Below are 24,071 nucleotides of genomic sequence, written 5' to 3' on the forward strand. Positions count from 1 at the left end.
AGTCTTCTATGGAATCTGGTGTAGCACCCAAAGCACAGAATGCTGGTGTGACCTCGTCGTAGGCTTTCCATGTTTTCCATGCAGTGTTTTACCACCTGCCTCAAAGAATGACACCGTGTTACACCCAGGGAAAGCATGGAACATTGGCAAAGCAACACACCGGTCAGGACCCAGTGCCCTGGCCATTTTGTGAGCTGCTAAGAACCGAAAGTTCTTTCCCATTCCCACAACTCAGGGATATCGAGGCACTGGGCTGATGTCACTGCCAGAATTATCACATCCGTATCAACTGTGCATATTGACACTTTGGTATATCCTTGTTTCATGACATCTGCCACGTAGAGGATGAGTCGTGTATCGGCCTCCTCGTGATTGCATGGAATAAGACCTGACACACATTTGGGCTGAGTACATAGCACACCAGCGTGATGTGTGCTGATGACTTGTTTGTTGGTGGCCATGGCTGCTGCACTGTTGTCATCAATTCTGAGAAACTCATGCCAGTTTCGAGGCACTGGAAGGCTACACGCAACTCTGAACTTTTTTGGGTTATTTGTTGTATTAGTATTTAAACAGCAAATACAGCTACTGTGAAACTATTTGTCAAATTGACTTTTGCTTAGATGTAAAACATGTTTCAATGTCTAAATTAAATACAGAATACATCGAAAAGTTTACTGTGTGCAAAGAACGACATTACATAGAATTAAAGAACACACTACGTTTACATATTTTTTCCAGTATGAAGATAAAAACAATGTCTGTGCAGCCTATACTGAGGGAGGCAGAGACACCACCTGAAAGCCTTAAACAGAAACCAAACAGAAGATTCAAATAAAGAAAAAAGACACTACTGTTAAAAAAAGACACTAAGTGCTAAAGTTAATATTTCAATTCAGCTGACGAGGTTTCATGCCTCGGTCTCAAGTAGTGACAAGTGGGGGAGAAGAGTGAAGCGCATAGCGTCTCACAGGCGTGAAATCACTTTACGTGATATAGTTTTTATTTATATATATATATATATATATATATATATATATATATATATATATATATATATATATATATATATATATTATTTTATTCTGATTTGTTTTAAGAATATTTTATAAAAAGCACTCACTGCAACAACTAGTTAAGGATCTTCTTATGTAAAATGCTGTGATTGTTCTGTCACTGTTATGAAAGCGTGCCTCATTGTTTCCATGATTTTTGTACTGGCACGGCACGGTAGCTGCCCAGAGCCAAGGGTGTGTGTGTGCAAAAACGTGTAACGAAACGGAAAAAAATGTTGGAAAACAAAGAAAGAACTCTGTGGGAGGATTTTTAAATTAAAATGTTAACAAAAGCATGTTGAGAATATAACATCCAAAAGGAACTGAATACTGCCGTTAGGAACATAAAAGTGTCACTTTATCTCACTAGTCTACCGCAATAGAATGTTTCCCGGTGCTGTGAACAAGGCTTATATATTGAATGGAAGAGAGGTAGAGGGAAAGTTACAGATTTGCAGCAGCTGAAAACCTTTAACCTAACTATTGGTAGGTGTCACTGAGCTCTTACTATCAAAGCTGCCGATAGGCCCCCTTCCCCCGAGGACCTCCTCGATCCCGCCTACCGAGGAGATAAAACCATCAATCAGGAAAGGATCGACCTCTTTTCGCGATGAAATCGTGATGACGACCGATGAGACCTCGAGGTTGATGGCCATATTCTCTTTCAGGGAACCAGGTTTATGGTAGGTAAACTAACGTTCCCTTTCAATTCGAAGATGGCCACCAAACATCGTTTATGGGGAAATGAATACCAGAGCCATCGCGAAGGAGGGAAGAATGGCAGCACACGAGGGATTCCTCAGCCCTTCCTGACCACAGGTCAGTGGTGCAAGCATGCAACCTCAAGGACCCTTGTGCCCACTGAAGGCAATGAGGGATCTATCACATTAAGGCGATAGAACCTGGAAAAAGTATGCAACATAGCCCAGCTAGCCGCATTACAAATGTCAGCCATGGAGGCACCTCTAAAGAGGACCCATGACGTAGTCACACCTCTAGTGGAATGTGCGGCTACTCACCCAAGCGGGGTAAGCTAGCACCATCATATGCAGTCAAGACTGTGTGCACAATCCAATGTGACAGTCGCTGCTTTGAGAGGGGCTGTCCTAGTGTACGTATCCTGTGGCAGACAAAGAGCTGGTCAGAATGATGCAATGCTCTTGTCCTATCCACGTCGCAACTCAATGCCTGAAACAGGCAGAGGAAATTCAACTTCCTATCCTCCTCCGAAGTAAACAGTGGTGGATGAAAGGACTCCAGTTCCATAGACTGATTAATCTGGAAGGCTGTGACTACCTTGGGGAGGAAAGCAGGGACACTCTGCTACCATCATCCCAAATACGAATGCAGTAGCTATGCACAGACAGTGCCTGCAGCTCGCTAACCCGCTTCGCGGAGGTGATAGCGAAGAGGAAGGCTGTCTTAATAGACAGATACTTCAACTCAATGGAGTATATAGGCTCAAACGGGGCCTGCGTGACAGCCTCCAGTACAACCCCAAGGCTCCATTCGGGGACAGTAGCCCTCCTCAGTGTGGAAGGTGATCTACCAGCCTCAAGCAGATCTTGCAGAAACTGCAAGATGACAGGCATGGGACAAGGGATTGGGTCAAGACCATTAGTCCAGCACCAATTATGGAAATATTTCCACTTATAGACGTACAACGACCTAGTGGAATGCGCCCTAGCATTCTGCAAGGTACCCACAACCGCGTTTAAGAAGCGTGTCTCAGCTGACTAGGTGCTGTGGCTGGGTGGTCCCAAGAGGAGCACACCTCCTCTATAAAGTCAGGGAAGGCGGGGAAAGGCTGTGGCCGAGGAGCCACGTCATGTGGCCGAAAAACGGAGAGATGTGGCTCTGCCACTGTTGCTCAGGGAACCTGCAGGTACGCTGCCTCGCACCCCATGAGGTGGACACTGACCCTGACAGCGGTGACGCACTTGTGACCGAGGACACCTCGGAACTAGGGACCGCTTCGGTTGGGAACTCGGGCGCTGCCTCAACCTCCATCTCCGCTGTAAGGCGGACTCCCCCCACGAGGCCACGCTGGTAAGCGTGTCCTCGTCGGAACATAGCGCTCGTTCTTCCTGCTCGCCTTGTTCTCCCACAGGGAGACCAGGCGGTGGTACAGTGACCCTCAGTGGTACTAGGGGTGACAGCGGAGCCTCAAACGGGGCCACCACCAGAGCCGCCGGGGCCAGATGCCTCTCCAGAAGCTCCATAATGCAAGCAATCTGGGCTTCATGTCCATAATGTCCCATGCCTGCCGACACTTCTTCACCTGTTTCACCGTAGGTGACGGGGAGTGGCTGCGGGTGGACACAGATGCCTGCGCACAAGGAATCCCCCCAGAGGGGCTCTGTAACAGCGTGCACCGAGTACCGCGCTGTGCATACCGCTTGCACTGAACACCGTCTGCACCCCGTGCATTGATTGCCGTGCAGCGCCAAGTTCAGTACAGTGCCGAGTACCATGCGCACAAGGTGCACTAACAGGTACCATGCGCACCATGTGCACAGAGTACCATGCGTACCGCATGCTCCGAGCACCGAGCGCATCACGTGCACCAAGTACTGTGCAGCGCCGGGCACTGTGCGCACCACATGCACCCTGTGCACGAGTACCGTGCAGCGTTGGCGCACCGCCTGTACCAGGTATTGTGTTTCAATGAGCACTGTGCGCACCATGGTACCAAAGTAGCATGGCCGAGCACGCACCGCGGTATTTAAAAAACACCGGGGGCAGCTTTGCAACGGTGCCTACCGTAACCGCTTGGTCACACACCTGGGCAGCGCGTAGCGTACAACAGGTGGACACAAGTGCCGAAGCCGCGGTGGGCGATTGCGATTGACAGCAATACAGCAATAATACACAATAACATAGTAATAATACAATACAGTACAGATGGGGGACGGCACACTGTCTGTTTGACTGTAAGGCCCAACACACGTGGGGGTGAGCCAACGCAGCCGGTAAAAGATTTCTCAACTCATCAACAGGGCTGGCCCAGTGAGGAATACACAGCTGGTTCAGGCTGTAAGCAGCCGCGCTACAGTTAGTCCTCCACGCAACCCAGCGCAGCACAATCAAAACAACAAGGCCCGACCAGTGGCCCCGACGTTGGCTGGTGGACTAACTTGACAAATGGGACAAGGCAAGCCTAGCCCTGGTGGAGTAACAGCACTCTCCCAAGTAAAAAAGGGTGAAAGACATACACTCGCTCCTTTAAAATTAACACTGCACAGACAGTCGACTCACAGACGACAGACAGAATGACAAGCAGACTGCAATGCAAGCAAGCAGATGTTGAAGGTACAGTTATTAGAAAAAGATAAAAGGCTACTGATTCCATGAAAGTGGCAAGCCAGCTTTCAGCACGAAGTGCAAGGGAACTAGCAGCCAGTTCAGCACAGCGCTTTTCAGTAATAAAAAAGGGCTCAATGCAACACAGATGGTCTTACCTTACCAACTTGAGAAGCGAAAAGAGGGCAAGCCTTCCCTGAGTGACGGTTTTATCCCCTCGGTAGGCGGGATCGAGGAGCCATCGAGGGAAGGGGGCCTATCGGCAGAGCTCAGTGACACCTACCAATAGGCAGGCGTATATCCCATAAGCTATGTTTTGTGGCCATCTTCGAATTGAAAGGGAACCAGCGATTATTTGGTTGTTTTAATAAAAGCTGAAAAGTTTGCGATCATGCAGTACTGTCCATGAGACTGCTGCCTTCTATGTAAATTGTTTATTGATATTTTTATTCTGCTTTCGGCCATTTCCATTTTTTGTTCATGAAGTTCAATAATTCATAAATGTTCTTTAAATAAGATCAATAATTAAATTTAAACAAAACGTTATTGTCAAAGAGTGCTTATACAAAACTAATGTACATTTACAATATAACTTTATGTAACTTAATATTGTTCTCTGTGATATGTCATTTAGGATTTCATTTTCCATATATATACATATACACACAAATTAAAACCATCGCTTAAAAAAACAGCAAGAAAAACAAAAACAAACAAAAAACACACACACACACAAAAAAACCGGATTCAACATATCCATCTTGGTGACCATTGTCCGTATTGCGACATTTCTGTTATACACACAGATATGTATTTCTTCGAGACAGCTTCCATGCTTCCATTCCTGTGCTGTTTCAGTGCCACGCTGACACGTGGTATGGAAATAGTAAACGTGGAAACTAGGTATAGGATGCTGGCACAGCATGGTGCTGACACGCCAGGGCATGGTATGGTTTTTTTTTTTTTTTCTAATAATACAAAAATCATGGAAAGCATATGTGAACACAAGCACGATGCTGAGGGTTCGGGGAAACGAGGTATATGTCAGTTTAAGACATTAATGCCACGTTGCGATTTTACTGAATACGTTACAGAATTTTGAGTTCAAACAGGAGGTTCTGGAATCCATCGGGGGACACGCCCTAGTTTTGTGCAAAATTTCACCAAAGGCACACATTTTTCCAGTACCTGTAACCTGTTAAAATCTGTTTTGTCACTTGCAGCTGTCCACGAAAAAATAAAATATAATAAATAGAAAAATAAATTGAATAATTTTAAAATATATTTGGGAAAAAATATAAAATACCACCCATTTAAAAAAATAAATAAGTACAAAAAATAAATAAGTTGTTCTTTATTTGAAACAGGCACAACTTAAACTCGTTTACATAACTATTAACACTACAGTAACAACACAGTGCTGCAGTTTCTATATAGAGACAAAAGTAATCTTATTTCCAACATCGCGCATCGGATGTAGTTAATTTTGTATCCGGAAGTACAAGGCTATGTGTACCAAGAACATGGCGGTAGACTCTACGATGGAGTTGCTGTTTTTGGACACTTTTAAACATCAAAGTGCTGAGGTATGAGAAGTAACTTATGATTTAATTTCGAAGCGTTTGGTGCATTACATTGATCACCATATTTACAGTACACCTGCTTGCATAAAATGTTCTGGTTAATCAACTTGGTTTGAATCTCACAGCAGCGGGGTGAACATTTGCAACTCCTGCAGTTATTTGATATATTTTGTACCTTCTTGTCGAGGCTTTTTTAAAATGCATAAGCTGTGCTAATGTGATTTGGTATACTGCACACTGTGATATGCGTGGTAAAAGAAAAGTAAAATCATATTTTTATGTGAAGTGTGTAGAACGCGCTTGTCCCAATGCACATCATAACACAGACACAGTCAACTGACTTGGCGGTAAGCAGTTCTCAGTGTATCTGAAGTTTATTGTTAATTTTTTAAAGAAATACATCATTACGTTATTAAATTGTATTATTTTTTGTGGAACGTTGTCGATTTTAAAAGTACTGCACATCCAAGCCATTTGCAATTTGAAATACTGTTGTTCAGGCCCACTCCCCCAACTCTGTTTCTGCTGTGCAAGTAAAGCTTAGCATATTTACCTTTTAAAACCGCACGATTCAATTATACCGTTCAAATACAAAATATGTTTATACAAAAAGAACCTTCTCATTTGGTTCTTTATTGAAGAAGTTTAAAATACAATGAAACATCAAACGATTAAGATAAATGTATTGCTTTATAAAATATGACGTGTGGGAGTGTTATATGCATGTAGAGTGCGATTTGTCAAAGTTCCGGGGTGGGGGGGAGGTAAAATGGACGAACAACAAAACCTCATGGTAAACATCTGTAGTACATAATTTAAACAGTTAAGAGAAACTTATTTTTTACCGAATCAACTGCAACCCTTTTTGGAATGACACATTCGCCAAATCTGCCATCATGTAGGATAAATGCAGTTACAGTATTATTCTTTTTATGGATACAGTATCAAAAGGCAGTAACTCATTGATAACTACAGAGTATAACAACAATAAATGGAATATAATACAACATACGTATTTGAAAAAAAAAAAATTGAGCCAGGGAAACCCCCCCCCCCCCCCCCCCCCACAAATCGCACCCTAGTATGTAATTTTAGTATGTTGTCGTTAGTGTTTCCACCAACAAGACGACCAAATGTCTAGCGAAGTTGCAAAATTTGGCACAAAAATATATACGAATCTTCACGTACAAAAACAAGTTTCCATTAAACTTGATTTTAAATCGCTTAAAAAAAAACGATTATTGCGTAAGTTATTATTCTGAACAAAATAAGTTCGATGCATTTCCGTCCATTTTTTCTATTCGATCGCTAGACCACTGTACAACTTTACATATTTTGTTGAAGCTGTACGCTTTCCCTCATATAAATAATAATAATAATAATAATAATAATAATAATAATAATAATGCAGTCCAATATCAGATACCCTCAGGAGATAGTTGCACCAAAACCTGCTTGGGAAAATGAATATTTTTGTTTTTTGAGCGGTCCAGGTGTGGTCAGGTAATGAAGTACTGTAATTACAATCTACAATGGCCAGAGGTCTTGTCGAGAAATGGTGTAAAAGGGTGACACAAATATTAAATATGTCTGCAGCAGGAAATGAGATGTTTGTAAGAAAAGTGAAATAAAACAGTGTCGTTTGTCGGTTTTTATGAACTTGACCAAAACGCGCACAGAATGATCTCTGGATTGCCTGCATTAACGTTTTGGCAAAAGCTGTTACAATTTACAACAGGTAGCGTCTTTAAAGAAATCACAGCTGCTGCATAGTGCACACACCCTAGTCTCTATCTTGTAAAGCGCTTTGTGATGGTGATCCATTATGAAAGGTGCTATATAAAAATAAAAAATATATTATTTTATTATTAATATAGCGTTATTGATATAAAACACCATGACTAAGCTGCACACGGAATTAAACTAACACGGATTCATATTGCAGCAATAAAAACACCTCATAGTAAGCTATATATAACAACATAGTACAACAACACGACTCATTGTAAACAGTCATGTCCATGTGAGGGTGCTCTCACAACCACATTTGATGTATTTAAATCACATTGCCAACATACACTCGCGTAAGCCTCTTGGCACTGGATATTCACTGCCTTGGCAGTGCCGGCAATGTTGTCATTTCCTTGTGCACACTGCCGGCAAAGTCTGCACTTCCTGTAGCACAGTGCCGGTGTTGCAGCACAAAGGAATATCCACTACAAACTGTCCTCAGGGCATCAGATGATTCTTAATGGTTAGGTTTAAGGGTGGGGTTGCTTAAGGCTAGGGTTGGGTTAGGGTCAGGGTGGGTTGATGTCGGAGAAGTGACGAGCTTGGGAAATGAAAGGTGGGAGTGCTTGGCAAATAACCAAGAACCTTCTGATGCCCTGAGAACACTTTGTAGTGGGTATGCCTTTGTTTTGCTGCCGAATTCTGCCCCTTTTGCACTACTTTGAGTTTGTCCGTGTGATTACTTAAGCTATTAATGTATTCATCGCCATGGTTTACTGTGAACTTGAGGTATTACAAATTAAATGTACATTTTAGACATCATATACTGCATAAATGTACTTCTAGACATCTGAATACATACATACATAATTTTCTACACAGCAGAAGAGCTTTTGCCCGAAAGATCCTGAAAAAAAACAACTGTTAAATCATTTAAACCTTGTGTATATCCACAAAAAACTTCATTTTTTCAATATATTTAATTTTTGTACACTGCAGTTATACCCCCTTCAAATGTTTACTTTGTCCAAATACATTTTAGTATTATTTTTTTTTACATTATTATAATTAATGTCTGCGTTTGCATTACCATGTTTCGTTACTGTATTTATTGCGCTATATTGTTTAATTCTTTTTTTTTTTGGTTTACTGAAACTTGCATTACACATTTAATAATACGCTAACATTGTTTGGATTGTGCATCAGTTTTTTTCATGCTGCTGTTCGCAATTCAGTGGTGCAATGTTTCACTGCTAATAGGACTACTGCTTAATGCTGCACTCGTATTGCGCGTGTTGTATATGGAAAAGGGGACGTGATTGATGTTTATATGATTTTAAATGTCTACCTTTTTTAATTATAGTCTCTAAATACATATAAAGATAGATACAGTGAAATTTCACAGTAAACCACGTTGATGAATAAATTAAGGACAAATGTCAACAAAATACAGTACTCACGCTTGCGCATATCTCAAAGTACTGCAAAATTCAGCACGACACTAGCACTCAGCACTCCAAATGTTCTAACCCTATTTCTGCATACTGGTAAAACATTTGTACGGAGTACTGGCAAAACATTTTGTCAGGGTAATTTTACACTTCGATTTATCAAAACGATTTTGAAGGCTACGTATGTTTCTTTGTATTTTAATGTTGTGGTCACCATTATGGGTGGTCGTTCAGTACGTTAGTTTGATTCGTTGCAGGAAAACTAAACCAGAATATAGGCGATTCGCAGTGGAAACTCTTCCAGCGAGCATAGCTGACTGCAAAAGTGGGTTCACATACCGGTCAACATTTAGTTTTCAAAATAAGGAAACTTTTGTAAACTGAAATCTAGTGGTCTGAATTTAAGTGAATATGTACATAACACAAAGGCATATTCCTTTTTATTACTTGGTGGTAGAATGATAGATTGGTCATACACCGCTCCTGATGGCGGAAACAGACAATAATAGCAGAGCAGTTTATATTAAAAAAATGGATGTGTGCTTAATTGTTCTGATTATGTGTTTTATCGTGTTAAATGATAATACATAGCTGATAAAAGACCACAGATCCCCTTTTCATCCCTATGCAATAATTTCGCTTATATTACAAAGTAGTTGTATGCAATACAACGTGTAAAAATGGTTCCACTGCTCCATTGACTTAAAGAATAAAAATAAATAAATGAAAATAAACTGTCTCAGTATCTCATATAGCACTGTGCCTGTCTCTGCTATTGGAGCATCTTGCCTGTTGACACTCAGCCAAGAATTTGGACAAGTAAAAGACCATGGGTGAGGCCTGCAGGGTTTTTATTGAGAACAATTCCGACATCTTTCCTGCTTTCGGAAAACTTGCAGCAATTGCAATTACGAGATGTGTATCTTTTTATGGTGCTAAAAGGCATGGTGCAAACATTGATACACAGTATAAAAATGTAAGCATTAATGAATGGATTAACTCTGCTTTTGCTTTCAGTTTGATACCTTGTACTCCTGCGCACTCACCAGCTGTATAGTTGGCTCATCGGTCTGAGTACCTCTTGTGGCGACACGTTCTGGCAAAATTGAGCTACAACAGTATTACATTGAAAGTCTTAAATAGTGTGTACATTCTACGTTAATAACTTTTTCCACCCTTTTCCTGGGTGCTACATAAACATCAATGTGATTTCTGCAGAAAGTAGTCGCACTTTTAATTGAATACAAATTAAAGCTAGTTAGCCGTGTACTACAGTGTTTTGTGGCAGACTGCAAGCACCAGTCAAAAAGGGAAGCTTCTCCAGATTTCCTACAGTAACTCATGCTAATTGCCTAAGGAACTGGTGTCGGTTTGTGCTAATCTGTATTAATAAAATGAATAAGAAATATCCAAAACCATTTGTGTATATAAATGTTTATTTGTAGACCAAAGTGGTTTTCCATTTCAACATTACTCTTTTCCATTTGTAGTAATTTCCATGGGTTTCCATTTCATATACCTGTTACTTGATATTCATGTAGTGGACTTTTACTTTCAAGCTACCTTGTTCAAGTAATTGCCAGTACTTTATTTTTATTTGTATTTATTTTAATCGAGCAACAGTTAACAGAATTGAAAAAAATATTAAAAACGAAAGAAAAAATAATACAGAATTACTGTAGAATTCGCATTAGTGTTTACAGAAACAAAATTCTGAAAACTCAAGTCAACACTGTTCTAAATCGCAAGCGTATTATGTATTTGTTTGTTTATGTATTATATAAAATGCAAAAGAAAAAATTGAACATCAAAAATATGAAAACAAAACACAGCTCATGGCTTACCTTTTCAAATTTACCTGTTTTCAAATTTACTACTAATTAATACTATTTATCTTATATCCTTAATTTAGAAATTGCTTCATGTTTTTCTCTTCTGGCTCACTTGGTATTATGGTATCCGTATAATGTGACATGTTTGCTTTTGTAGCTAAAATGTAATTTCTCTGTATCATTTGTCTGTTTTTCTTTCACCACAATTTTGGGTCCCTATTAAGGCACATATTTAGGCCCAGGATATGCAGTATTTAGAGCCCTGCAAAACCCTGCAGTTCGTTTTCGGTGGGGGGGCTGCACCTGCCCTGGAGGAGGACCGCCATACCCCCCTGCCTTCTACTTAGGATTTCTAGCCTCCTACTTTGAATGAAAATGAAGACAGGGTTTTTTTGTAAAAGTATATTGTAAATAGATTGTATTTATTGTAATTAATTAAGGAAGTACCTGGCACTCCTGGGAGAGCCTGCCTGCTGTGTGTGATTACCAGGTGTGGAATAAAATCAGCAGGTAGGTGTGTTCCAGCAGTGCATCAGGTATAAAAAGGTTCAGTTTATTCACCTCAGGGTTTATCAGTGCCAAAGCTAATTGGGCTAAAGAAGCTGAAATTCACTGACACGTGTGTGAGAGAGAACCAGAACCAGGGTTAGATACCGAAGAGTAAGTAAGCAAGTCGAAACCGCAATCAGCCGGTCGAGTAGCCGGAGATTGTTGATATTAAAGGTTAGTTCAGAGATTGAATTAAAGTTTTCGCACACAGGGTTGTATGTGCTGCATGCGCTACTGTTTCTGGTAGTGTCACGTGAGCGATTCAGTGTGTTGGTATTTAAATACGTTCTGTCTCGATCTCCTGCCTGTCACTCTGCACCAATGCACACATCCACACGGCAGACAACTACCCTGTCACAAGCATTAATACCCTAAACAAGGGATTTAGAGGAGCTCCCTAATAAAAGCTGAATCACAAAACAGTGATTGTGTGAATATAGTTATTGTCACAGCTGTGTATAATGGTATTTTAATCAGGATTAATTTATCCGATCTTTTTACATACCCGTCCTTACCCTGGTCCCACCGCAGTCGGATACGTGACGGGCTACTGTAATATGTCTGTACAGCGCTACTATTTAAAAAGGAATTACCTTGGACCTGTGAATAAAAATATCAAAATAATAGCAGTGTTGAGAGATTTTGCAGGAGTATGTATTACGCTGCAGGCCGCAGCATTCTGGAATGTGTAACACCACAGCCTGTTCAATAACACTTTACTTTTAGGATTATATGAGATTATGATTAAACTTGCTAACTAGCAAAAGTTATTAACTAACGAAATCTGTGGGCATATGGAACCACGTGTTTATGTGCATGATGAACTGAAAATGTAATTGGGGAAAATAAATAAAACCAATTTTATTTATGCATTGTAAGACCAATACCTGGTGTAAAAACTTGGATCTCCTCACTTTACTAATATCCCTGGATATCCATGGATATTTAAACAGGACTTTTCTGGTGAGTCAAGTGAAAGGATAGAAAAATAAACAAGCCTGGAAGGGTGGATCGTGGGTTATTCTTTTTGGAAGAATGGTTATGGGCAGTCAGTGTAGACCTACAGTAAGAAAACAAATTCACAGGTGGTTCATGATTTACTAAATTTAATGCTTGACAATTTAAATGTTAATACTCAATCACTTACCCGCAGCTATTACTCATTGTACAGGATTGTGCAGTTCATATCGCCCGACGCCCGGGACAACAAGATTTGTGTGAGGGACAACCAGTTTTACCTTTTTACTTTGCGTGTCAGACAAGCACCCCATACAAATGAAAATAAGCGTAACCTAAACGCTCAAAGCAAAAATATATACAGATTACACAAATCCTTTTAATTCACAAATCCTCACTCGCACACAGTAACAAACATTTAAATTAATGCAACAGTACTATTAAATTGCCTTTGTCTGCAGTAGGAGCTCAGTAAAGTTTGACCGCCAACTCTAGGAAGAATATTTTAACATAATAAAAATTACAAAAACCTTTAAACTATTTCATATGTAACAGTTTAGCAATTTATTTTTTAAAAAGCTACTTAAATCGAGTGGTTGGCTATAGGTTTGTAAAGCTATAGATTGACTAAATTCTTGTATTTTGTAAAGTGTTTTGTGATGGTGGTCCACTATGAAAGGCGCTATATAAAAATAAAGATTATTATTAATAATAATAATAATAATAATAATTGTTTTTAATACAACTTTGAAATTACTCCATAGCATTGCACTCCTACTAAACTGCTACCTTCTCTGAATTCTGACTCGACTCTCAGCTGTGTACCCTCAGTCTCCCATAAAACAACATGATTTATCTCTAGCCAATGACTATGTAGGAAACCAAAACATATTAAACAAGCGCCATCGCCGTTCTTCTGGGTAATGTAGCTTAGAAGCCAACCCCTTCAACTCCAGTGAACTTTCTACCCGTTTGAGGTCTGGTTGACGTAACGTGACTTTCGGCTTGTGTGTCAGGACAAATATCCACCGAAAGTGTACCGTATTATACCTTTCTAAAAAGTTGAGAATCTGAAGATAATAAAGTTTTCACTCTGTGGTGAAATATACCCTACGATTACCTAGTTTGAATGTAAAAACAAGTTTTAATATGTACTCCAATTCCCTTTTCTTCAAGTATTCATAGTGATGTCCTACCTAAAAGTCTGACTTAGTTTAAATGTTTTTAGTTTAATTATTATTTTTGCACAAAAATTACATGGGCTCATTTTTATTTGGACTGAATTATGTTTTCTTTCTTTGATTTCCTGAAGTAAAGATTATGCACATGCATTCCCATTCGTGTCAGTAGGCTACACTCCATAACCTAACAGAAGATTTTTTTTACAGTTTACTATTATGATTTAACTTCAAATAATGACTCCTCTCCTATAACTTCTATCTGTTCTTAAGGTTTGTTTAAATGCTTGCTGTTCCATCTCTGGCATAGAAAGTGATTTTAATGTATTTATGCGTGCCGCACAAAGTGGGGTGTAGCCTGCTCAATATTTTGTTCTGTAATTATTAGCAGACTGATAGATTTGCATAAAGGTAGAATTTAAAATTTGCACCAATAAGGTACACATTCTGGATCTTGTTTGGAGTACAAGTTCCTGGAAGAAATTCCAAAGAACCTCTGAAGAAAACATTTAAAGCAGCATACATAGTATGTCATAAAGATTAAGACCTGAATCAGCTGCTCCAACCAGATTGTGTGTCAGTGAAACAAAACAAAACCTTTCTTTTGGCCTCAGTTTAAATTAAACTATGATGTTGATTTTAAAGAATCTTGTCGTGTCTGTACCTGCGTTAACTGTATTTAGATAGAGACAAAGGATCAATATTAAAATGTAATCTAGTTTAAAAAAGTGCACTCTATAGTAATTACTGTAAAAGGGATCATGAGGTTATCAAAAATAAAATTCACTTAATTTTAGAATTGTAATCTAATTTACTTTTTTCACATTAACATGTACAACCTGCTTTCTTTGCTGCTAGCAGTTTTTAGTGATGTTCATCCATGTCAGTGTGCAGTATTGTTTTTTTTTTTTTTTAATTAATTTAAGTTGTCCTGTACTGTTTTTGAAGCAGTATCAAATGTGTGTTAGTTTAGCATATATCTAGAGATCCTCTTGTCCAACTGATGTTAAACTGGTGAAGGACTTTCAAATTATTGAGTAGAATGTATTATAATTGGGGCTTTTGTTTTTTGGGTTTTATTAATTTCTTTTTTCTGTGTTTATTTTTAGTTATTTTCAAGTTATATGTATTTTTGTTTTTCAGGGATTTTGCTTTTTATATACTGTGAATCTTTTTTGGTTAGTTCCTTTTTTTTCTGTCAATATGTATAGAAACTTGACAGTTACTTGCACACAAGTTGTACCTTCTTTCCTTTGCTGTCTTCCGCAATGAAATCCTTATGTTCACGGGCATGTTCTTCTGGGGGTTTTGTGTGTTTAGGCATTTGTTTGCACTTTGCCCTAATTTGCAATTCTTGAAGTGTGTAAATACTACATGTAGTACTGTAATATTGCTTTAAATCTTGCGAGCAAGAACATCTCATTTTAAATCTTGCAAGCGTGTTACAATCCTCCAATACAAATTGCTAAGTAGTTGGGGTGGGTTTAAGTATTCAGAATGAATCAATGCAAGGTACAAGTCAGGGAGGGGGGACATTGCACAGCTGCACTGCACAAAGTTTGTTTGGCAGGTTTTTTTTTTTTTTCACGGGGAACACTGTCAAGTCAACGTGAATTGAGTAACCATTTCCAGTGTTTATTGGATATACACAGATTTATTTTTTTTGTATCGGGTGTTTTATTGGTTTTTATCAGTTAAAACCAAAAATCAGAAGCCCAATTATAATTAGTGCTGAGATGAACACAGGATTTTCATGTTCGGTTATTCGCTCATAATTTAAATATTCATTTGGATATTCGTTCGTTTTCAAAAGTAATAAAAACTATTATATTGCTCAGAACACAGGCAGAGACAGCATAGCAGCAGGGGGGCGTGGCCTCGGTGTGTATGCCTTTATTTTACAGCAAGACGTTACGATCTGTAATGTAACATGGTCATTCCATGCCAACTCAACCAGTGCCATTGCCCGACTATCTCAGATTTTCCTAGAAAAATTTACCTGGGGTTTTCAGACACACTGAGTTCAGAAATGTTAGCCATTATTTTTTTAAATCATTTCCCTTCAACCTGTGACCTTGCAAAGGTCAACCTAAAGTGATCAAGGAACCTTGACCAGAGAAATCACCAGTGGGTGCAAAGTAGATGCTACCTTCCTGTTTAGCACCTCTTTCTACTCGTATTGAATAGGGCTTTTCAGAAAAAAAAATATTAGGAGCACCCTACTCACTTCTGGCAAATTGCCAGATGAGGGGTAACGGACAAGTTTTTATTTGCTCTTCAGCCTTTACCCTGTAGGGATTGTGGGTCCTAAAATGTAATTATTGCTGTAAGAACCTTAGAAACCAGTCTTCCAAATTCTGTGAAAGACTTGGTTTCGAGTTATTAAACCCTCTTGAAATTTGAGTTTTTCCTATTTGTACCAAGTTTAGGCCATAATATCTTGCGTGGGGCACTCCAAAAAATACCCAAATATATGTTTGGATAGATGTTAATGAGATCTACAAGCATCAAGCAAATTATGCTGGTATCTGGGGATTTTGGAGAATGTAAAGTTGAAGTAGTAGCCAGTTTGGGTAGAACTATGTGGCACTCAAAGTGGCCATAAGCAATGCTCGAATGCATGACAAATGCAACTTCAAAAATCCCAAATCCCTGGATACCATAGTACTGACCATTTTTTTTTTTACATTTTTATTTTCAATGGAAAATCCTTGCTTTACATGTAATGGTATCCTTTGCATTGACCTGTGATGGCAATATGACTGCCAGATTGTGGTAAATTGCCTTTCTGGTTTTACAGCTGATAAGACCATTTGCTTTGAGAAATTGGTATGCATTTATACCCTATGATTCTTTATCAATTTCAGTTGTGGCTGTTATGCAAGACCAATAACCTATTTATTTATTTATTTATTTATTTTTTTGGCAGTCAATTTACAAAACTGCCACTGCTGCACAGTCAAAAGCCATCAATCTGGCTCTATTTTCTGTCTTGGCAGATCACGAATGTGGACGTTGTTCGATTTCCCTGTGGAGTTCTTGTTAATGAAGTGCGAGTGATCCCTCCAGGAATCCGAGCTCACAGTAACCTGCAGGACAGCAGGGTCTATGGGTATGGAAAAAAAAAGTCAATAAACATACTGCTTGTATGCTGTGTGTAGATAAAATGCATTCTATCTTTTCTCTTAAAAAGGTCAATCATTTAATATTTTTATATGTTTTATATATCAGTATTAAACATAGTAAAACAATGCCCATCAGGACCATCCATTGTACTGTGACATTGTATACTGACCTGCATGTCATGATATTGTATGTTGGGACTGTAGTGTATTGCTACACCCTTAAACTTATATTTTTGTTCTTCTTTCTTTTAAATTTATTTTGAAACTGATTTCAATCTATAGCAACTAAAGAGGTTTTTATGATTGGTAAAGTAAATGCTGTTTTTGTAACTTCTAACTATGTTAAGTGCTTATCCTTCAGGGTAAATGGAGACCTTTAGTCCAGGAGTGTAATGGAGCAGGTATACATTTTCCCTGTGCTCTGTCCCCAGGGAGACATCGCCACATGCATTTCAGCTCGACCTGTTTTTCAACAATGTCAGCAAGCCAAGTGCCCCTGTCTTTGACAGGTTGGGAAGGTGAGTGTTTGCCTGACTGTTTAACAAGATATTCTAGTTTACACATTTGCTTTGATAAAACATTTGCTTTGAGCAATTACAGTGCCACAAATCCATTTACTAAGAGTGTCATGCGCAATTGTAAAACTCTGTGCATGATAACATATAGTAAGATGAAAGGGGTTTATCCATAACTTCAGTTTAGTCAGAAATTGTTGTAAAACAAGATACTAAGTCATGTAGACACACGTTTGTCGATGAAAGCCGAAACATGTACTTGCAAAGGGGCCATGTGAAAATTACTGACGTTTTTGCCTTAAGGATTTATTTTATATTTATTTTGGGAATGGGTCTTCCAGAGGTCTGTCCTAATTTAACTTATTTGTAGTTTAAACATGTTTTTTGCTTGTTGGTTGCTTGACATCAATGACTAATTCAATGCAAGAACATTATTATTTTCATAAAATTATGCTGACAAAAGAGCATTGTCAGGTTGAGCTGTGTTTACCACTAACGGATATAAACAATTTGTTTGGATACTTGGGTTAGTGTAGCTATAAACAAAGGTATGCATATTAGAGGTGTGCAAAGTTTTTATTTACATTTTATTTATTGCATTTCTATAGCGCTTTTTATACAAGAGTATCGCAAAGCACTGTGCAGTACATTGCAGAAAAAAAAGAACTACGATACATTTGTATTGCATGTCACACATACAATTGCCATAATCAGACCATTTAAATACCATTTAAATAACAGTATACATAATACAAAAGTAGCAATTTTAAAGTTACATTAAAACCCACTAAAATAGAAAGACATTTTATAAAACTGCGTTTTTAGTCATGACTTCAAAACTGTAATGGTCCCATCTTCCCTGACAAACAAAGGCAGAGCATCCCATAATTTAGGAGCTCTACAAGAAAAAGCCCTACTTCTCGTGTTGCTTTTGTTGATCCTAGGAATAACCAGCAGCCCCGCATCCTGTGATCTCAGAGTGCGGTTTGGAAGATATGGGGCCAATAACTCCTGCAAATAACTAGGTGCTAATCCATTCAGGGCCTTGTAAGTTAAGAGAAATCGTAATCAACTTTGTACTGCACCGGAAGCCAGTGTAAAGAGATCATAATAGGGGTAATATGTTCACTTTATCTGGTTTTAGTCAAAATTCTAGTGACAGTATACTGAACAAGCTGCAAGCAGGATACCACACTTTTTGGGACACCAGAAAAAAGTGCATTACAATAATCAATTCTAGTTAAAACAAAGGCATGCATTAGTCTTTTGCCATCATGTACAGAAATAATTGGTCTAAGTTTGGCTATATTTCTCAAATGGTAAAAAGATACTTTAAATGAGAGATCAGGATCAGAGATGACCCCCAGACTCTTAATTTGTAGTTTAAGTTTTGATGAGAGACTGCAAGGGTCAAGCTCATGTATTCACACATTTTCTTTTAGTTGGTTCTGTGAGCCCAATAGCATAACCTCTGTTTTATCTGAATTCAACAATAGAAAAGTATAGCTGGGTGCCACCAGCATAGTAATGGAAGTTCACTCCATGTTTGCGGATAATGTCACCTAACCGTAGCATATATAATGAAAACAACAAGGGACCTAGAATGGAGCCCTGTGGAACACCACAGACAGCTTCCAACCTTAGCATATGAGCCGAGTATCTTTAAATTGAGTGATGACCTGTTTGGTGCATCTGGTGCTTTAAAGGCAAAAGGTAGTACCACTGATGCTCTTTTATAAAAAGTGATTACATTCCTCTTACTCTCTCCTACAGCCTTGACTATGATGAGAACAAATCCATTGTTTTCAGACCAAATGGCAAGGTAAGGTAGTCTTGTTTTGTGGACACAGCAGATATTTTTCAATTGAATGATTCAGTAACAACTGCTAGAATGTGGCAGACAGTGTGTTGTAAGACTGCACAATGGATTCTACTTTTACTGTTCTCAAACGTTGTGTTCTCTGGGGGTGAAATCCAGATGGGAGACTAGGATCACATGATATTCCACGTCTTGTTTACAAAACAAACATTCTAACCACTACTCCTGCACTGTCACCTAGTGGTTGGAGAAGAGTGGATGTAAGTTTCACATCTCAAGATGTCAGTATTAAAACAGTATCCTCTTCACAACTACAGTGTCCTCTTTGACACTGTAAAAACACAGCGGCAAAGAGGTTCCAGCAGTGAAGTCAGTTCTTTATGGAATAAAAACATGGACTCTGACTTTGAGGGAGTACTAACACAGGTTGAAAGTATTTTCTTTGCTTAGTAGAACTAGTAATTTAAGAACTAGTCCCATTTTTTTTCATTTAACAATCTTTTCTATTATGTTCAGTTTAGGATATGTAAATATTTCAAAAACAACACTATAGAAGAAAAGTTAATCTTGCTTTGTGCAATCCAATCACTTTGTGTGCAGTAGTTCACATTCACTCCAATTATGTAACTGCAGTCGTTAAAGGTGCCAGAATGATGCAGTTAATCCAATGTGTTGTATTCAAAATTTGAATATATATCCCAAATTAACACAAAAACAAGCCTAAATAAGGTACCATTTATCAGGGGAAAATGGATGACGTGAAAACTTATATTTGAAACAGAACTTGGCTCAATTTCTGTACATCCAAGTTTTAGTCATGTGCATAAACGGTAACAGGTTCCTGAGATTTTAAAGAAATACAACAGTGTACTCTGCATTCATGCAAAAGCTATCAAAAAAAGAAGCATGGAAAGCTGTATTCTGTTTGTCCCTGCCCTTGTTGTTCCCTCTGTAATCAGGCAGGTTGCCCAGAGGGTGCTCTGTCAGCAGAGATGGAAGTTTCCTGCCTCTGCAAATGAAGATGCATGATTACCCCACACCCTGTGTGCCCTCCGGCACTAACCTCATTCTCCTCATATTTCAGCCAGCATTCCAGTTGGGCGAATCCTAATAAAAAATATTGTTTGTTTTGCACTCTTTATTTTTAAGGTGAATTGGAAATGGATTCAAAATATGCTGGATGGCTGTTTAGAAATATAATTTTTTTGTAAAGATTAATAAAGATTTTTTTTTTGTATTGAACAGTATACCGAAACAAAATTAGGGAGGGATTAGTTTACTAGCTAAACAACAGGCTTGCATTTGCCTTGTGAAGGTGCAACTTTAAGGTTTTACAAACACAAAACATACATTTCTGCTAAAGAAATACATTTTTTTAAACCAATCTTTGTCCAAAACAAGACCTTATTGACGCTCCATCTTTTAAAATGTGGTACAGACACAAAACAAGCCATAAGGAACACAACAAAGCAATAAAAAATGACTGTAGCAGCAACTGTTGAAGCCCATGGCTTGTTCTGTGTCTGTACGAAGTTTAAGTAACGTGAGTCGTTTTGGACGAACCACAGCATTTGTCTAAATATCCAAAGCAACTTTTTATCAGCCATTGACCCATAATTCCATTACATTCGCACTTATATTCTTGTTATAAGGGGGAACACAAGTGGCACAGTCTTACCTGTCCATGTTGCCCAACTACAAGCCAAAACTCATGTATCCTGGTTATATATTTCCAATAAATTCTAAAGGAAATGGAACAAGAAAAAAAAAAAAAAAACTTTTACAATTTGCTAATGACAAAAAAGATGGACTAGCTTGTGTTTTTATTTGTTAGTTCCCCAGTGCCACTCTCCTTGTTTTCTGTTTTTTTTTCAGGTGAATACAGATGGGCTGGTGCTCAAAGGCTGGTATAACTGCCTTACCCTGGCAGTCTATGGAATTGCAGAAAGGAGTCTTGGCCATGACAGGGACTCTCCCCCGCCTCCGCCTCCCCCACCACCCCCACCTCAGCAGCAGGCTGCTATAAAGAGGAACCCCAAACATGGTTAGTTAGGAAGGCATCACAGTGAACTAATATTCATTTTTACAAATCTGATGATGCTTATTAGTACCACTTGCAGATCTGGTGGAAATGAGCAATTAATTATTAGTTATTGTAGCCTTTTCTCAAACTGTCAAAATCATTATTACATTGGGGATGTTCCCATTTCATCAGCTTGTGCTCTACCTGCTGGCAAGTTTTATAGTATTTCTGATGAGCACTATATTCATCAAAAAAGCTGAAGTTCTTATTGTGGGCTTTACTGAGGATTACTCTAAATATACCATAGTACACAATGTTTTAAGAGCCAGAGATAGTACCTTCAGTCACGGATTCTGTAGTGCTATATCAGATTTAAATCAGACAGGTCATCAAGGAAGGATTGGGTGATCAAAGGGTTTGTTTCTGACAGATTGGGATAAAGAGGATCAGTACAATGGAAGCCCCCCCAGACCCCAGCCAAGAGGCCCTAGGACCCCCCCTGGACCTCCACCACCCGACGATGATGAGGAGGAAGCTGTCCCTGAGTCCGGTAGACCTCACTGTCCATTTCAAACACTCATATACACTTGCCATTGTCTGGGTATTTGGGTTTGTGTTTCATTGGAGGCATTGTACCAAAAAGTTAATAGAGTAGCTTACTAAATGTTCCTTGATATCGATTCAATAATATCTGTTCATTTTTTTTTTTCTCCTTCCAAGATGATTTTTACATTTCAAAGTAGAAAGATTATTGCTATTTCCAAAGAAATGTAATCAAGTTGAACGTGCTATACAATTGCTATTTTGTTTTAAATCCATAACCGGGTTAACTGTAAATGTTACACAAAATGGTTGATTTCTTATGGCTTGTTTGTTGTATTTTCGGTCTCAATAACCTTCCCCAAGAAAAAAAAAAAAAAGCTGAAAAATAATGACATAATAAAAAGTCATTATTTTTGCCCTTCACCTCTAGGTATAGCCGGAGTAGAATATATTCCCTACATTGTGCTTATCGGTTGGTTGTCGTTTTCAGTGGGCATAGACAAAGAGGATGCTGAGGAGGGCCAGGAGGATTTCTTTGAGCCCATCTCCCCAGACCGAACCTCGATACCCCCGGAAGAACCATACTCAGACATGGGAGAGCTGGACGAGGAGGAGGCAGCAGAGGGGGAGGTGGAGGAAGAGGACATGGACGGGGATGAGGAAGAGGATGATGACGAGAGGACTGTGGGCAGCATCGTAGAGGAGGACGAGGAAGACGAAGAGGAAGAGGAGGAGGAGGAGGGTGAGGAGGAGGATGATGATGAGGAAGGAGAAGGTAGGGTGGGACCACTTTGGTTCAAGGCAGAGCAGCTTAGGATCATCCCATGTCATTCACCTGGAGCCCCATTTATTAGCTTTTTTTAAAATTGAGATCACAGTGCTGGCCTTGAATATTGCATTGCATTTTTCTGTCATTCCTACTTTTAATAATTCTAACATGGTTGAAAAGTTCCACATATGTATTTACAACAAATAACGAAATATAAAAAAAAAACTGTACTGTTTGGTTAAAGATCCATAATATTCCAAACTCTTTACTTTTTCCACATGGGTCTCATGATCTCCATGCTGAGTGTTTGATGCTACAAACCAAGTCTTGTGGAGCTCTATTCTTGGTATTCCTTTTAACAATTGCGTTTTATCTTAGACCATGTAAGTGGCATATAATTGGTTTAGAAACAAATTTAGCTGCTACTGGAAAATACTGGAGCAATATTCATGGCCAACCTGGTCATAAAAATTCCACACCTTTTACAGTAAACCATCATGCCCATCCATAGGTCATGTCAGTCATTATCACACAGGTAGAAGTATAGCTATATAAGTTTTATAAAATCCTAAAAGCATTAGCCACTGCAGAAATAGATACATTTGGTCATTGAAATCCCCCAGTGATTTTAATAAATTTTAATTAATACATTTTATATTTTTGGGTCCTCATTACATGTCCAAGGAGCAAGGTAAAGCTTTTACCAAAGGGTTTGTAAAATTCAACAAGAGATAATTGCCAAATTTATTTAGTCCGTGTTTAAGTCTACCCAAGATAACTGTTTTGAGGGGTTGCAGTCATTTGACCTCAGCAGGCTACGCTGCCATACTGGCGGCAAATGCAAAAGCGCTATCTTCCACTGCAAAATGTAATGTGTTTGCAACCACAGAGCATACTACTCATCCCCTGCCAAAGGAATTAGAAAGACATAGTGATAAGTGACAGATACTTAGAATTTGTGAGCCCTACTGTGCACTCCCGGTGAGCGAGCACACTGACGTGCTTTGCTGTGCAAACATTCTAGTTTATTTTGTCCTTTTTAAGAAAATGTACATTTTCAACATCTTGTTTCAAAATACTTACTAATATGAATTGTGTACAGTATTTCTATGTTTGTATAGAAACATTTAACATCTTTCATTAACTAGACTAGCAATTAAAACAATGTATATTACATATTTGGTATAGAAGAGTATCATAACTTTGTATCTTTTGTTCTCCGAAGCGTCAGTAACTGGAATCTAGATTTTCTTTGTTTCTGTAAAATCAACTTCAGCGAGTGACAGCTAAAAGGTTAAGAGACTACTAAAGCACTATGCTGTGGAAAAATGAGCAATGCGTTAACAATATGTAAGGTACATGCATAACGATTTCTGTTCAGTTTTCAAGTAGCCTAAAATTACAGGTAGATGAATGCAGTTTGCATTATTGTGCATTTAAATGTTAAAGGATGATGGTTCTGTGACAAATCCCCATACAAAGTTATGATACTCAAGTCCAGGTTTGGCCAAACTTCCTGACCCCATGAAGCGCATACCAGAATGTTCATGAAGCTATTAAAGCATGAAGCTATTGTGAAGCAAAATATGATAACTGCCCTGATTTCCTCCAAAACGCCCCATAGAAAGACAGGTTTTT

At 38.7% G+C, this 24,071-nt stretch overlaps 1 protein-coding gene across 2 annotated transcripts in view; it reads left to right on the forward strand.

Moving 5' to 3' along the window:
* Positions 1–5,869: 5,869 nt before the first annotated feature.
* The window catches only part of virma (vir like m6A methyltransferase associated), a 42,268-nt gene continuing 24,066 nt past the window's right edge, over positions 5,870–24,071 (forward strand). Inside the window, exons 1-7 of one of the 2 annotated variants that reach the window (XM_041248782.1) lie at positions 5,870–5,944; positions 16,639–16,751; positions 17,196–17,282; positions 19,053–19,101; positions 20,974–21,142; positions 21,552–21,671; positions 22,155–22,439. In XM_041248782.1, coding sequence (XP_041104716.1) covers positions 5,882–5,944; positions 16,639–16,751; positions 17,196–17,282; positions 19,053–19,101; positions 20,974–21,142; positions 21,552–21,671; positions 22,155–22,439 — 886 coding nt within the window. In that variant the 5' untranslated portion in view covers positions 5,870–5,881. The remainder of the gene's footprint in view (positions 5,945–16,638; positions 16,752–17,195; positions 17,283–19,052; positions 19,102–20,973; positions 21,143–21,551; positions 21,672–22,154; positions 22,440–24,071) is intronic. The other variant, XM_041248783.1, reaches the window with a different exon arrangement.

The sequence above is a fragment of the Polyodon spathula genome, chromosome 4 (assembly GCF_017654505.1).
Source record: "Polyodon spathula isolate WHYD16114869_AA chromosome 4, ASM1765450v1, whole genome shotgun sequence".
Classification (NCBI taxonomy): Eukaryota; Metazoa; Chordata; class Actinopteri; order Acipenseriformes; family Polyodontidae; genus Polyodon; species Polyodon spathula.